This window comes from Haemaphysalis longicornis, unplaced genomic scaffold, assembly GCF_048455015.1.
Source record: "Haemaphysalis longicornis isolate Haplotype H1 unplaced genomic scaffold, Haemaphysalis longicornis Haplotype H1 scaffold_2, whole genome shotgun sequence".
NCBI classification, from domain to species: domain Eukaryota; kingdom Metazoa; phylum Arthropoda; class Arachnida; order Ixodida; family Ixodidae; genus Haemaphysalis; species Haemaphysalis longicornis.
In genome coordinates this window covers 266144293-266159734 of record NW_027526295.1, presented here as the reverse complement: position 1 = coordinate 266159734, position 15442 = coordinate 266144293, and the positions used below count along the sequence as shown (strand labels likewise).

At 49.1% G+C, this 15442-nt stretch overlaps 1 protein-coding gene across 3 annotated transcripts in view; it reads right to left on the bottom strand.

The window, feature by feature from the left end:
* LOC144170657 (neurobeachin-like protein 1) overlaps window positions 1–15442 on the bottom strand; it is a 90634-nt gene that overhangs the window by 26271 nt on the left and 48921 nt on the right. For all 3 annotated transcript variants that reach the window (XM_077700586.1, XM_077700587.1, XM_077700588.1), the window contains 9 exons: window positions 14087–14193; window positions 11912–12167; window positions 11591–11778; window positions 11204–11353; window positions 10233–10390; window positions 7868–7992; window positions 6048–6171; window positions 3721–3872; window positions 430–563 (listed from right to left, as the gene is read on the bottom strand). In XM_077700586.1, the coding sequence (XP_077556712.1) occupies window positions 430–563; window positions 3721–3872; window positions 6048–6171; window positions 7868–7992; window positions 10233–10390; window positions 11204–11353; window positions 11591–11778; window positions 11912–12167; window positions 14087–14193 (1394 nt within the window). The remainder of the gene's footprint in view (window positions 1–429; window positions 564–3720; window positions 3873–6047; window positions 6172–7867; window positions 7993–10232; window positions 10391–11203; window positions 11354–11590; window positions 11779–11911; window positions 12168–14086; window positions 14194–15442) is intronic.

Genomic DNA, 15442 nt, shown 5'->3' with positions numbered 1-15442 from the left:
GCTAAAAAAAGTTTTGTTTGTGCGTGTCAACTCACATTGAGCCCGGGGGCTCCATGGGCTAGTGGCAGGTAAGCGAAATTGTGCAATTTCGCAGTTAATACAGATGAAAGCAATACGAACTTTAAGTTATTGCCTTCCCATCAATCATAAATCATGCTGATCAAGGTAGCTTTCTCGTTCAACTGATATATGGGCAGCCAATGCCCAGTGGGTCATTGTGTCCATTTTAAAAAAACAAATTGTTTTCTGACTTCATATTTGTGATGTTGGAAGTTTTTCTCAATCATAAAAAAATGTTTTCACAATCTTTAAAAAAAAAAATGAAGTTTTGGACATCTTAACAAACTTGGGACACATTTCACATCAAAAACATGCATCACTGCTGAACGACAAGACATGAAAAGAAGGATATTCCGAAATTCCACTGACCTTTGTGGTGAAGTTGAGGAAGAAGTTTGTCTGGTCCAAAAGGAAGAACTCGAGGGCTGAGCGACGAAGGTTGTACCGCCGCAGGTGGACCTCGCGCAGCATGTGCAGGGGGTGCGTGAAGTCGTGTCTTTCACCTGGCACAGTCGTTGGGAAAAAGTACTAACGTTGAGTGCATTTAAGTCATTACTTCTTGTAGACATCCCTATGAAAATGGTCAACTACTTGCAATGAAATGCCACCAGTGGTACAATTACAGCGAGGCTGTGTACACCTCTAACCCCCCAACGGTTTCATCTCCATGGGCACAAACGCCAAGGCGCAAAGGGCTAAGACGTTGAGTGCATGCGTCAGGCTAATCAGACATACAGTGGAACCCCAATAATACAACTTTGAAGGGGCCATGCGAAAGCGTGTCGTATGACCGGGGTGCGGATAAATGCCGGCCTAGTAGACGGCCTCACACGACAGGTGGACTAAGGATTTATTTGAACTACTATATTTAGCGCGTTCTTGCGTGATTTGCAAACCTTTAGCTAAGATCCCAACTTAAAAATAAAATGCCTATTTTGTGCCCCCCTCCCCTCCACGGCGTCCAAGCTAGCCTGCCAGGCAAGCGCTGCGCGCTACCAACACCACCTAGAGTTTAGGTGGTGTTGGCGCTACGCGACCCCAGTGCAGTATGGCGCTATTTATAGCCTGCCTTGCATAGCCTGCCTTTATAGCTTTGCGCGCGAGAGGTAAGGCCAATGTGGCCGAGCAAATTGAGGGGGGAAAAGGCGAGAGTGGAACTGCCAAGGCCAAGCGAAACGAACGATGGTACCAGGCGGCGATGGAAAAAAAAGTGGCAAAGAAAGGAGCGGAGTGACAATGCTGCTTTACTGTTCAGTGCTCAGAGAGCACATATATACAGAGAGGGCACCGTGAAAGGAGGAAACTTAGATCGAGCGGGCGAGGAAAGCAGGTGTTTGGTCATCGCCGCGGGGTTGCGTCGTATGTGTGTTCGCGTTCGTCGGTGGCTTGATGGGAGCTTCAAATTCACGGGCTGCCAGCCACCTGAACTTTGATTTCTCACAGTTGGCACATTCGCGTACTGCTGCTGCGTGGGGCCATCAAAGGTTAACTTCTGCTCGCGAATACCCGCTCTGCGCCCTTATCTAACGACACTAGCCAAGTGCAAGCAGCAAACCCACCAAGACAACTAGAAACATTTCATGCCCTCCTCCATTACCATTTGTAGTGGTTTACAACAGCTCTGCTGGACATCCACTTCTGCGAGGCGGGATGGCAACCAATTTTTGAGCCAGTAACTTCAAACAGGGGTGAGACAGCCCAAAGAGATTTGGGAGCAGTTTTTGGAGCAGCAAAATTTGGATTTTGGAGCAGACGAAGCTTGATTTGGAGCAGGTAGGGACATTTATTACATCGTCTCGTGAGCTTAAAAAATCACAATTTCAGCAATTTCAAGGGTGAAGTACACATTCCAATCAGTTTTGAAACACTGAAACAGTACACTGAAACAGCCTGAAACACTGAAACAGCGTACACTGAACAGCGTACACTGAAACAGCCTCACGCGAAAGAATTTTTAAAGAGTATCACAAAGTTCTAACTGCACTACCTTTTTCCTAACTGGTGAGATTGTGTTGTGGCTGTACGCAACACTGACAACAAAACTGCCGTTAACATTATCAAATTTAAGGGCTCTGCAATTGTGGCGTGTTTTTTTACCGTTTCAATGCTAAAATTAATATTTTTGTAATCCCAGGCTGCGTTGTACGAACGAGTGTAGTCACGGCAAAAGTTGAGCAACTTCGAGGGGCGCACGTCCACCGGGTGATCATTTGAGTATAGCGTTACTGTTTAGCCACCTAGTTTTGGGCATTAAATTTCACTTCGCATACATCAAGTGTTATTAGTTGCGTGCAATGGCAACCATGCAGTCCTGCAGCTATTGGGCGCTGCCTGGACAAGTCGCGGCGCCGCAGGGCCGCCCGCAACTTTCGTGCCGACCGTTCCCTCCCGGGTCGATGCTCGCGATCGCGCTTCGAAGCATAGCAACACCTCAGCATTTTATAACACCGCAACGAGCCAAAAAGTTCAATTCAAGAACCCGATTATAGACACACGCACCGTGTTTCACACCACGCCGAAGTCGTAGGCCCCACATTTCAAAACTTTTTTTACGAGCCGCGCAACTTCTCGTAATGTTGCACCAATCTCAAACCATATCCCCGCGTTAACGTCACTGTTCAGAGCCACAATTGATAGAATGAATAGACTGGAACCCAGCTGATAGCGTAAAATAAACCAGGGAAAATATCGGCGATGCGCAGTGAGCGCGTGAAGTAAGCAGTAGCAGGCAGATCAGGCGGCGGCCATGTTTGTAGCCACAGCGATGCCTAATCGGGAAGGCCGTTTCAGCGAACCCAGACAGAAAGCCAATCGTGTTTTAGAAGCTATCGTTTGCTTCATTTCTTCAGTCTTTCTATTTTTGCCATTTCTGTGTTTGCAAATGACCACCAATAAAAGCAGTCACTGGGATGCGGGAGGCTTTCGTCCCCACCGGAACTGACATGAGCATCAAAATCCGTGCCTTTCAGGCTCTTTTGGAGCAGTTTGGCGCAATTTTCGCAATTTTCATGCTTTTGGAGCAGCTTGGCGCAGGAAAATGGAATTGTATCAAAAAGGCGCAATATGCGCAGCTGTCTCACCCCTGTTCAAATAGCATACGAACATTTTAGACACACGTCACTTCTATTGCCACAAACTGGCCTCTGCCAAAAACACTTTCGAAAGCAGCTAGGCTGACTGTCACAGTGAACACAAGTTATTACAAGACCCTTGCCTTTTCCCCTAACATGAACCAAAAGAAAAAGTTAGCATCCACCTCGAATGCAGTCACGCAACCACAGAGAAAAGCTTGCCAACTTCATCAAAAACTTCCCAGCTCAAAAAAAATTTGCTCAGCACTCTGGTCAGAAGAATTTTCCTTCCACAACAACCTTCCGAGCCAACTGCATAGCGGTCCTTCATGGCCTTACGGCTGCATTTGAGATAAATTATGTTTTTCTTTTCACAATTTTGCTTTTCTTCATGAGGCTATTACGAAAACTTTGTGCTAGCAAAGGGCACGAACAAAATTTAATAGTAAATACAAACTGGGGTTTTATGTGCCAATGCCATGCGTGGTCTGTGCGATGTTCCACAGGGGGGGAATGGCTACAATTTAATGCAGATCTTGAATGTTTTGAAGATGCTTGTCTGATATCGAACTGCACTGTTGACTCTCACCTTCCTCCCTGACGGGCGAAAGATCAATGAAGTAGATCTGGGTGGCAGTGACCTCGATGCGACCTTTGACAACTTTCATCAATGTCACCAGCTCACAGTCTTCTTCAATCACGGGCTTCTTCTTATCAATGGTGCCATCAGGATTTTCCACGCTGGAAAGAAGAAAACGAAATGTGTCACAGCAAACTGTGAAATGGTTTGTGCACAACGAAAACAATCAACTACATGAATTGTAACACAGTCTAGCCCACTTATGACAATATCCAAGTGCCAAGGAAATCCCATCGTTATAACCGGTAATTGTTATAAACAAGTTGCACAACAAAAAAACAAAAAAGAGACCAAAATCTCTTATTCGCATGCAAGCAATGTCGCACTACTACTTATCTGCAGAAAAGAAGCCTTACTTGGTCAGCTTTGTTTTCTACACGCCACGGTGGCACACATCTTTTGAGCCTCTATAAGTGCTTCACCTAGCTACGCAAAAGGTCCTTGGTGAAAACGAAGACCTTGAGGGACTGTATCATCTGTTGAGCCTCCTGTGAAGACGCTACCCGAGTAGGCTGCACGACCGCATCGTCAGAGTCGTCACTGTCACCGCTGTCCCCAGCACGTATCCGCGCAACAATCGCCTCTTCAGTGAAGCACTCAGACATTTCCAAACTGACGTGGCAGCTTGCATTTCGGCGGCAGCCGGTGCCAGCTGCGCACGCTGTCACCGGATTAAATTGTTATATATGATATCGTGGAACTGGAACATTGCAATAAGCGGCTTATTTTACCCTAGAATGCATGCAGAAGTTGAAAGTGCCATAGTTGTTTATCGTTCTATCCGATAGGTTGTTATAAATGGTATCGTTATAAGTGAACTCGGCTGTATTTAGCTTCTGATAAGAATTAACATCAATAAGCCGCTCAATTACGCACTCTGTTGACAATCAAAAAAGCTAAATCCGCCAACTAATATAGCAGCCAAGGTAGGCTCGATACCGTGTATTAGAAGATTGATTTGCGAATTGGACTGTTGAAGAACTGGAGCTCAGTGCCGTTAGCATCGTTAATAACCTGCTGCTTGAAGGCCGAAGGTTTGAGTGATTTCGTCAGCTATCTATGGCAAGCTCCCCTTACTAAGCTTTACTAATTTAAATACAGATATGAATCGTTCATTCCTACCTTGCACGGGAAGGCTGATGCTAAGGGCTCACAAAAAGACCAGCAAAGATCCTAAGCCACTCATGCACAGAATTATGTTATATTTTAATTAACACATGCAGGCTGAAAAAAATAACATAAATCCAAACAGATTTTGTGGTTCCCTCTGGCTTGTCATTCTGTGTTTGTTTTCTTCCTTTTGATATAAAAGTGGCTTTGCCCACAATGAAATTTAGCCAATATTAAAGTGGTCCTGCAGCACATACCATCGACTACTTGGAATGTATTTCGGGGTAAAGTCTATTGTCCCAGCAATCTCCTCCCGCAAGAATTATGAAAATCCGTTCATTATCCCTGAAACTAAGCGTGACAAGAAATCGCGTATAATTGTTCCCTCTCAACGCGACTGCGGACAACGCAACGAAAGCTGCGCGCTCTCTCCCAGAGAGAGGGGCGGCTCGCGGCGTTCTTTTCGGCGGCCTTCGGTATATCACATGTGGGGGGGGGGGGCGGCGACATGGAGGGGTCTATTTCCGGTCTGGTGCCACAAAAAAAGCAAGCATACCTGCCTGCTCGCAAGCGCACACTCAGGCTGGTAGGGTGTTTTTGAAAAACGTTTGTTGTTGAGTGGTCCCATTGAAAGGGAAGTATTGAGTTTGCACTCAAACTCCATGCGCCTTCAAAACACAAAAGAAACCCAAAACTGTGCGCACAGGTTCAGGCATGGAAGAGGTTGGTACACAGCGCCGACGACGGTGGATCGTCACAGGAAATGCGAGAAATAAGCCACAAGGTTGACCAGCGGCAGCCAACAAGACAGCCATGGCCTCAATCACAGCGATTTGTGTGCTCACTGCTTCACGTGCACGTCTAATATTTGGCTCAGGTATTCCTGGCAGTGTAATCTAAACGTCGCACAGGTTTACTTGCACTGCTCAAAGAGTGTTCATGGGTCCCTTTAAGGTACTGCTAGAAACTATTAAGTTAACGCCATGAATCTTGCATTAAAACACAGACTATGCCAACGTCATTAGTTCTTGAGATTTACGTTTCCACTGGGTGCCAAGCGAATGGTGTTGTGGGTTCCACCCATTGCATGCTATCCTCACATATTAAAACAGCTATAAATGAAGTGAAATAAAACACACAGAATGCAGGTGTTGGGGGGCACTCACTCCTGCAGTTGTCCTTGGAGTGCCTGGATGTCTTCCTCAGCTACAACGTCCTCTTTCTGCTGCATGGCTTTGGCCTCCGCACTGATTGGGGGAAGCCAGCTGGTGTTCTGGCTACACAGGTTGCCTGCACATGCCCCACCACCCCGGGGAAGAGGAATGAATTCAGTGTTGCACTACACTACACTGGTGTGCCGCACTACGCCGCAGTGCTACACAGCATGGCCGCAGTTCTGTCCTCTAAAGGGCAAGGCAACTGGGCACGATGCATCGGTTATACATGAAACACACCGGGAACCTGCAGATTTTTTTCTGTGTCAGCTTTCTCGGGGCTGCTTTTTGTAAAACCAAATTTGGCAGTGGAAAACGTATGATTGCAAAAACAATGAATGAACCCTCGCTCTAATGCCAAACTGTAACAAATTCCACCACACTTGGCCACTATGGTAAATCTGTAACCATGCATGGTTTCATCAGCCTGGATACAGTAGGAGTGTTGGTTAATTAGAAGATTCTGCGTTGTCATGCCAACAGCTGCAACTCTGGCAGAGCCCAATTTTTTTAATAATGGTCTCCCAGAACCTCATCGTTAAATTCAGCAGTCCATGAGTGGTGGACACAGTTGCTTATTGCTTTTCTCTTTTGTTCCCTAGCCCACTTGTCAATTTTCCTGCTGTCAAATGTTTTAACAAGCAGTAATCTACTATCTGAACTTACGCAGCCCAAACAGCACGTGATATGCTGCCTACCTAGAGTAACTTCTAACAGTTTATAATCTAAAAGAAATGCAGTCATGGGATTCCTAACAGCAACTCAGAAAAAAAAAGGCTATTTTTGTTAACCTAGCAAAACATCCTAATGCCATCCCTTCTGTTATGATGGGCTTGGGGTATACACCTTATCAAAGAAATAAGCCTGACAAGAATGCTTTAGACCCCCACATGTTCCAACTGGCATCTACTGTATTTACTCGCGTAATGATCACACTTTTTTTTCCGCAAAATATGATGCAAATTTAGGGGTGCGTTCATTACGCGAGGCAAATTTTTTGCAAAAAAAGTTTCAGCGCAGAAAACACAAGTAAGTTGCAGGTCAGAATTTTTACGATAGGTCTCATGAACATAATAACCACAATAAATAAAAACATAATAAAAACTCCACAGACCACCGCCAGCCGCATTGAAAAGTGACGCCTAATGCAGTGTTTTTATGAATTACGGAATGCGCCGGAACGAGTTTCCTGCGAGGTGAGAACAGGTCGACCAATAAGCGGCTGCTGCTGTCACAGTGCGGGACAGCAAATCAGTCACGGCTGCTGATGCAGCAAGCTGAGCGTGTTTTTTTTTCTTTCTCTTGTCAGTACATTATGTGCATTTAGTGAGAGTTTCTTCCGCACCAATAATGAACTCATGCTTGCCGATATCGCTAATATCGGAAAGTTTGCGGCAATAACGTAGCCATGTCCGCTTTGAAAGAGGAGGAAACATAGGTAAGCACGACCATCGTCAGCTAGACTTGGCCCACATACGACATATGGCTGCGGCAAGTTCAAGGTGCGATCATTGCGCGGGAAATAAAAAAAAGTCGCATTTTGACGTCGAACTTCAGGGGTGCGATCATAACGCGAGTGCGATCATTATGCGAGTAAATATGGTATAATGCAACGACAGCAATTCCAAAGTTGTGACAAAAGCTGGGATAAAAGGTTTATCAAATACAAAAAAGCTTCTCGCAGCAGCAAAATTCCCCGACCTATGAGCTATGCAAGAACCTTTGGATGTTCTTGAAATATGTACAAAAAGGAACAAAAAAACAGCCTAAACCTTGATTGTCTCGCAGGCAGCTGGCCTGGTAGTGGCTGTCAAAGTTGTGGTTCAGAGTCAGCTTGAGTCGCATCCGGGCAAAGTTCTCTTGCTGCGACAACTTCCAGTAGAGCGGCTTGTTGACACTACAACGGAGGAAGAAAGGAGCAGTGGACAGCATGGGAGAATGTAAGCATGGGAACAACAAACAGTTACCCCTTCAAGGATCCACACACTGTCTCACATAGCGTTGTACTAACCAGAGTTAATGGATATATACCAGTTGCGAAACTCCCCATAGGCCCCATGTACCAAAAGCCGGCCTTTGGTTGCCCCCCTGCGCCGAGGCAAGCCCGGGGCAAGTTGACTAGCCTGTCGTCTGTCGGCAGAACGTTGGAGTAGTACTCAAGTGCTTGCGGCTGCTGCCGTAAGTCATAAAAAGAAAAGCCACAAGAACACAAGTAAATTTCACCTAATTAATGTATTCTAATTTAAAAGGCAATCTTTATTTTACAAAAAATTTTGTATAATAATAGTTTAGCGAAGTTCAGTTCTTGTCTCCTAGGTGCCGCGCGCGTCGACTTGCCCTTCAGCTTCCACGGGGCAGGGGGGCTAGCACCGCCCGTATTCTGAAGCAGAGTTTCGCAACTGTATATATTGAGTAACTCTGGTGCAAACTATACTGGAACACACCGTATAGGTAAGCAAATGGTAGGCAACATAAGGAAATGGGTAAGGAAATGATAAGCACTGCTCCCCCCCTCCTCCCCCCCCCCCCAGAATTGCAGAATTGCAGCCAGAATTGCAGCCTCCCCTCCCACCCCCCAGAATTGCAGCCACATACAGTGTAGACCATTTATAACGTAACCGCTTATAGTGCGGAACCGGATATAACGCGGGTTTTTGCGACCACCGGTTTGCCTCCCATAGAAATCAATGCATAAGCATACCGCTTAAGATGCGGTTGGCCGAAGCACGATACCGTTTATAGTGCGGTTTTTCGGCGGGTCTGCTGATTGACCGGCGCAGCTGAGGCATTGTTTTAGGGTAGCAAAAGAAAAAAGAAAGGATGAAATCGGCCATCTGACGCAGCGTGCGCCCCTTGCCCTCCTTTAACGTAGACACCCAAAGAAAAAAAGATAGGCACCCTTTAGTTCGTGCGTACCTGATAACCACAACTGACCTTGCTTGATACACCTCGGAAGATGGCGACAGACTCCCCATCCGCGCGCGGCAAGTTGATTTTATTAATCGTGAACCGCATGGCCCGTTTTTGCGCACGAATCGTGCACATCGGCGTTGCGCGTTTTTTTTTTTTTTTTTTCTTCGTGCTCGTATCGACGATTCCGCCAATTCCGCGCTCGCGGTGGCTTCTTGGCGTGGCAGTGGGAGGAGCCTGACGACTTGCACCAATGGGGAGACGCGTACCTAATGGCGGGAGATTCGGAGCGCTCGCTCCGAGCCGGCTAGCCGCGTCAGAGATGTTTAGGCTTACCACCGCGGTATTTTTTGATGGGCGCTTTCACAAGCAGCGTGGATGGCAGTTTATATTCCACTTTTCGCCCACATTATTAGCTCTTTTCTTGCATGAGCACCTTCGCTTGCGCCCCGTGCGGCATTTCAGCGAGCGGTTAGAAGCGGTCGCTGGAACTTACTGGAACTGCCTGCACCGCTTCACGGCCAGTGCCGACGCCATGTTGCCGCCTCTTACCGCGCCGCCCACACCACGCCAGTTGTATCTGCGCTGGCGTGCACTGCACGTTTTCGCGATACCAAATCTACCATGCGGTTCACGCTTTAGAACGTTGTTGCAGCTAAGCCACCGCTCTTCCCCTTTCCGAACATTCGAGCCGCGCGAAGCCGGAGATTTCCACCACCAGTACGTTGCGCTGATAAGCAGCCGCCTTCGGCATCGTGAACACAAGGTGGGGTAAAAAAAAAAAAAAAATCCCGCTGGCGTTCTTATCACGTCTTGCGGCATCTGTTCATAGCCGCTAAAAACGCAGCCATGGTCTCAAAACAAACACAACGGAAGTTAAAGCCGCGCTCGCCGTTGTGAGACTGCGCTTTTGCCCTGTAGCAGCGGCTGATGTTAGAAATAATACGAAATATAGACCGTGCCTTCGTTTTTAAGTGCTGTGCATTTGAGTGATGATAAATATAGGTTGACTTGAGAGACAGGTGGCGATGTGGTTGAATTTGCGCGTGTTTTGGTTATAGTGCGGTACCGCTTATAGTGCGGATTTTTGCGGCTCCCGCGACATACGTTATAAGCGGTCTACACTGTATATGACCATTGGGGAAATGAGTGTGGACATATGTGGACGGACAAAGTTACAGCCTTCTTACAATGGCAGTGGATGGAAACGAAATCTGGGCAGCCCACCTGGAAGCCCAGGGACCACAGGGCCCCGTGAGGAACAGCTTGGTGGCCTTCCAACGACGGCAGACGAACAGGTGCTGGTTGCGCAGGTTCGTCTGCACCGAAAGCACCCGCTGCTGCTCCTCCACAAGACGGCTCTGGAAGGCACTCAGGATCTGCGACTGTGTAACGGGCACACACGCGTCAGCGGGAACAATGGCACGGCTCGTCGCAGACCTAGTGATGCACACTGGTTTTAGAAACGTGCTAGGCAGCATTAAAAAGTAACTGGTAAATATTTAACAAATAACAGGGAACCTAACAAAGAATGGGACATCATAGTATCATTAGCCTATAGTACAATACCAATGTGCCTAAATCTCTCTTTCTCTCTCGCCTCCCTCCCTCCCTCCCTCCCTCCCTCCCTCCCTCCCTCCCTCCCTCCCTCCCTCAAAACTTTTCTTTTTCCTTGTTCTTCTTCCCTGTCCTCCTGGGGCTCAATTCTCTAAAAGGATGGCTGCAATTTTGAAGCGACACGGGGTTGGCATGCAAATGCATGCATACCTTGGTTCGGAAGTTGTGCAGGCAGTAATATATTGGGCAAACTGGAAGAAGATGCATGAACAACCAGCTGCGTGAACATGCGAACACACTAAAGATATGCACGGGAAGTAACCTCACGGTTCACTGCGCATCATGCCGTTGCATGCCTCATCTAGAAGACTGAGTCATCGTGAAGAAGTACAAGGATGCCTGCTTGCAGGAAATACACGAAGCGTTTGAGATAGCTGTAAGTGACAACAAGTGCGTCAGCAAGCCGTCGGCGCCCTTAACCGAGAGAGAGATAAATTATTTGAAATGATGGAGTATGGGGGTAGGAGATGTGCAATTTCAGTCAGCACCGTGTCTACCTGCCCAGACCCTCCCTGCTTGTTGAGCAGCAGTGCCCAGTTGTACTGCCCTTACGGGGGGGGGAAGGGAGGCCCCCTCCGTACCTGGAAGCGGAGCTTGCTCTCCCCGGCGGCCCTCCCCCGCCGGTGCATGGCCACCATGATGCCCTCGTAGCACTGGTTCCAGAAGCCGTTCATGGCCTCCTGCTGCTCCTTGGCCTGCAGCGAGCTGTACTGCTCTTGCACGGGCCTCACCTGCAAAGGGGGACGACGACATAGAGGCAGCTTAGACGGCTACAAATGGGTGAGGGGAAGGGTCACTCCTTCCATTCTTGCACTGGGAAACACCCATTAGTACATCATGGGCAGAGCGCGATGTACTAATGCGTGACTATTGACATCATTTAATGTAGTCAGTAACTGAAAGCTCAATCTCTTGCAAATGCCAAGGTCATGAATGCCCAGCGGCAATGCCCAGGCAGCAGCACTGACCACGGTGGTGACAAACGAGGTCCACTCCGGGGTGAGGGCGTACTTCTGGAACTGGTCAAAGAAGGCCGGGCCCGCTTCCGTGTTGGGCTGCGACGGCAGGTGCTGCCAAGCACGCAGCCTCAGGGCCACCCTCTCCAGTAGGGCACGCACCACGGGAATCACAAACGAGTACTGCTCTTGGTCTCCGTCTGCGGGGGGGGCGGGGACAAAGAAAAAGAAGAGGCTCAAGATCGCTCCGCCATCACAACCACGCCAGAAACTCTCGAAATGGGTGCCGCTGTGAGTGAGAGGAAACAATTGAAAGACTTGACCGGCTCTGACCTTTGACTGCTCTGGCGAGGACGGTATGGACGCCCGTAAGCAGGTAGCAGGACTCCTCGAGCGAGGCGAAGGGGCGCGTCTGTACAAGGGTGTGCAAGCGGGCGGTGGCCATGGCGCACAGTTCGAGCTTGTGGCTGCCCGCGCACACCAGCAGGATGCCCAGGGCCAGCTTGGACATCTCCTCCCAGCCCTCGTCCCCCGGGGACTCGCCAAACACCAGCAGGAGGTCCATCACCATTAGCACGTGCTCCAGCAGCTGGTATACACACACACAAAAAAAGGAACCTCCGATTTTTCCAACGCATAACAGAGTAGTACCAGAGTCCGTCAATGCTTTTCTGGTCATGAAACTCCCGGCCGAGTTTTGTTTGAGGACAAAGGCTCCCGCGAGAGGCGCCGCCGCAGATCGGAGGGCTAGAGTACCTACATTGACGCGCGTCCGCCGTACAGAGTGGAGACACGTATGCGTTGCGCCGCCATTTTGGTTCGCTCGCTCGCCGCCGCAGCAAGTCATTGTAACAAAACCGCACCGTAAATATCTCCACAACGCGGTTTACTAGCGAAGTTTGAACCATCGTATCTGTATCGCGTTGCTGCGTCTTGTGGAAAACGAAAAGAACAGCGCGTTGAGCACATCGACCGAATAGGGGCGGCACGGGATCGTTCAAAGGGTGTCTCCACCCTGTACAGCGGTCTGTTCTAGGTATCCTACGGAGGGCATCGGGCCGCCGCCGCTGCAGCGCGCGTTCAGCCGCACGCGGCAGAACTTGCGTACGTGTTGGCGGCACTTTTCCGGATAGAAACGGAATGTTGGTAGTTGTGCCTTCAATTGTGGCTACAAAACAAAGCCGTCAGCATTGCAGCCCTTGCAGGGAAGCCGTATGCGGCAGAACGCACGCTCAAAACTGCCGACTGCTATCTGTGCTTGATTTTTTAGAAGTCCCCACGAGCCCTGCTAACACCGCAAGGAGCGTCTGCTCCACGCCGTACTCCTCTCCGACCGCTTCGCCGGCTGCCCCCCGATCAACGCCAGCGCCGCGGCGCGGCCTCCCTGAGCAGCGTACGAAGCTCTCCCATAGCGTGACGGCGAAGTTTCACGACCAGAAAAGCATTGACGGACTCTGGTAGTACATTGCACGACGAGCCAACCAAGGCCCTAAATAGCATTGAGCAAGTTGACCAAGCCTGTGCAGTGCTGCTGCCTAGGGAAGTGCGCAGAAGCTAAAAGCCGCGGAGCTGACAGCTGGCTGGCTCACCATGTCACTTTTAGAAATAATAAACTTTCCTATTCTTGTCCCTGGCTGTCACGCACATATGCTTGTGCATGCGTGCCCCTATGCTGGCAGTAGGAGGCGCAGAAGCTCTCTCATTTGACTGTGCAATATTTTTTTACTGCCCTTGCACATTACGGCAAAACATTTGACCAAGACCAAAACTAGAACTAAGCTTTTCATCTGTATTTTTGAAAACACGCTTCCAGCAAAAGTTGCCAAACTCATTAAATTTACATTTCCATGGCCTTGCCTAGCTGTCCTCTCAAAGAAATGCTTGCACACGTTCGACTGATTTATTGCGGGGCTTTAACGCACCAGAGCTATACCTGGGCTATGAGGCAAACCACAGTAAAAGGTTCTGGATTAATTTTGACCCCCTGAGAATTTTCAATGCGCGCCGAAATCTCGACGAATGGGCATTTTCGCCTCCATCAGAAAAGCAGATCAAACCTGCATCCCTGGACTTGGCAGCCCAATGCCTTAGCAACTAAGCCACCATGGCGGGTGCTTGCACACTCTCTGAAAATGTTGCTTACCATTCATGATTTGCAACATCACAAATCATAGTGCGATAAAACGTGTGAATATGAAAATACCCATTGTCAGGCTTTCAGTACTTTAAGTGGTATTGAAAAACTGCTGCTGCTGTAATGGGTATATTTGTTTTTCTTTTGGCACTTAAATTGCCCACCACAGCCACCCTTGTTCTTACAGTTCAGTGTCCCTTTGCACAACTCATTCTGGGCTCAGGGTTCTCAGTTGAGCCCATAAGTGCAGCTATGCTAAGCTATGGCTAACAGCCATGGTCCCGTGTAAGTTTGTGTTTCAGTGCCAAACCACTTGGAGAAAGGAAGAGCAAAGCACGTCGCAGTGCATGCTCCGCCACAGTGCAGTCCCTCACCTTTTCACTGAGCCGGCTCTCGTCCTCAACATTTTCGTGGCAGACAAAGTCGAAGACCAGCTTCATCAACTCGGATGCATTCTCAGCATGGGTAGCGTTGGCTTGCCCTGCCGGGAGAAACGGAGGCACAAGGCATGCACAAAAGTTCACTCTCAATTACTTGCAGCTCATCACTATAGCACCAGGAACATAGGTAAGTGAACATAAATAGTCATTCAGCCCGAGTTTGTTTTGGTTGGACAGTTTATTAAGCAAGTCCCGTTCATGTTTGCACAATTACAGATATTGCTACGAACACAGTATATCAACTTAAAGGGGCACTGACACAAAAATTTAGCATCTTGTTTTTTTCGTTGCGATAAGTAGCTAGTGACCTACTTATAACCTGTAGAAACCTCATTTGCTTCAGCGTGCGACGGTTGTTTAATTAGAGGGATTTTAAATGCGGCCAGTCGCAGTTTCGGTTTCAGAGAGTGCCGCGAAACGATGGATTTTGTGGATTTTGTGTGAACAAAGCTGACCACGTGACCGTCGGAGGGATATCACAGAGCAGAGCCGCCGTAGCACTGTCGAATCCGCATCGACGGCAGTTTCTGCGAATGCCCCCGCGTACTGATCTCGTGAGGCGCTTAATTAAAAAGCGACCGTGGATGTGACGCAGGCGCTGCGAGTGCAAATGCTACCGCGGCTAAAGAACGACGCGCGACGCTCGAGACGGTGGGTGGCAAGACGCGCGCTGGGAGCAGCCGGCCGGTCTGCCTACAGGTCCGCCTACAGATGTGTTCGGCTCAGCACTGCGGCGGATATTCGAGTGCCGCTCTCGTAAGCGGTGCAGATGACAATTTTTAATGCAACCCGCCATCGCATCGTTAACTCCTTTCTCATGTAAGCCACTATGGTCGGGACTTGGGGACAATTTCGTGCAGCGGTAACAAGCTATCACTCGAGCTACCTGCGCCGGCCTGGGCCACTTCGCGGCCGTGGCCGCCGCCTGCACAGCGACCGTGCGGCTAGCTCAGTGGGCTTTTCGTGCCTCCGGCGCGTTTTCGCATCCAATGGTAATAAACAGTAATAGAAACAGAGTGCCTGGAATCGCTGTAGAACTTTGGTCGCGGCCGGCTGCCCGATTAGCTGACGAAATCACGGCGCCTCCGCCGCCAACGATCGGGTCGTTCGTTCTCGAGAGCAGAAGCTCCGCCCTCCGGCCCTCCGATTGGAGCGGCGAGCCGGGCGAGCCCGCGTAAAACGCCGGTAGTGCGGAAGCGGCAAACACAAACTCGTGACGTGTTTGGATGTTGTTTATTTACAATTGCGCGTGGTCCTCTGTTGGCTGCTCGGTTGCGTTTCGCACACTTC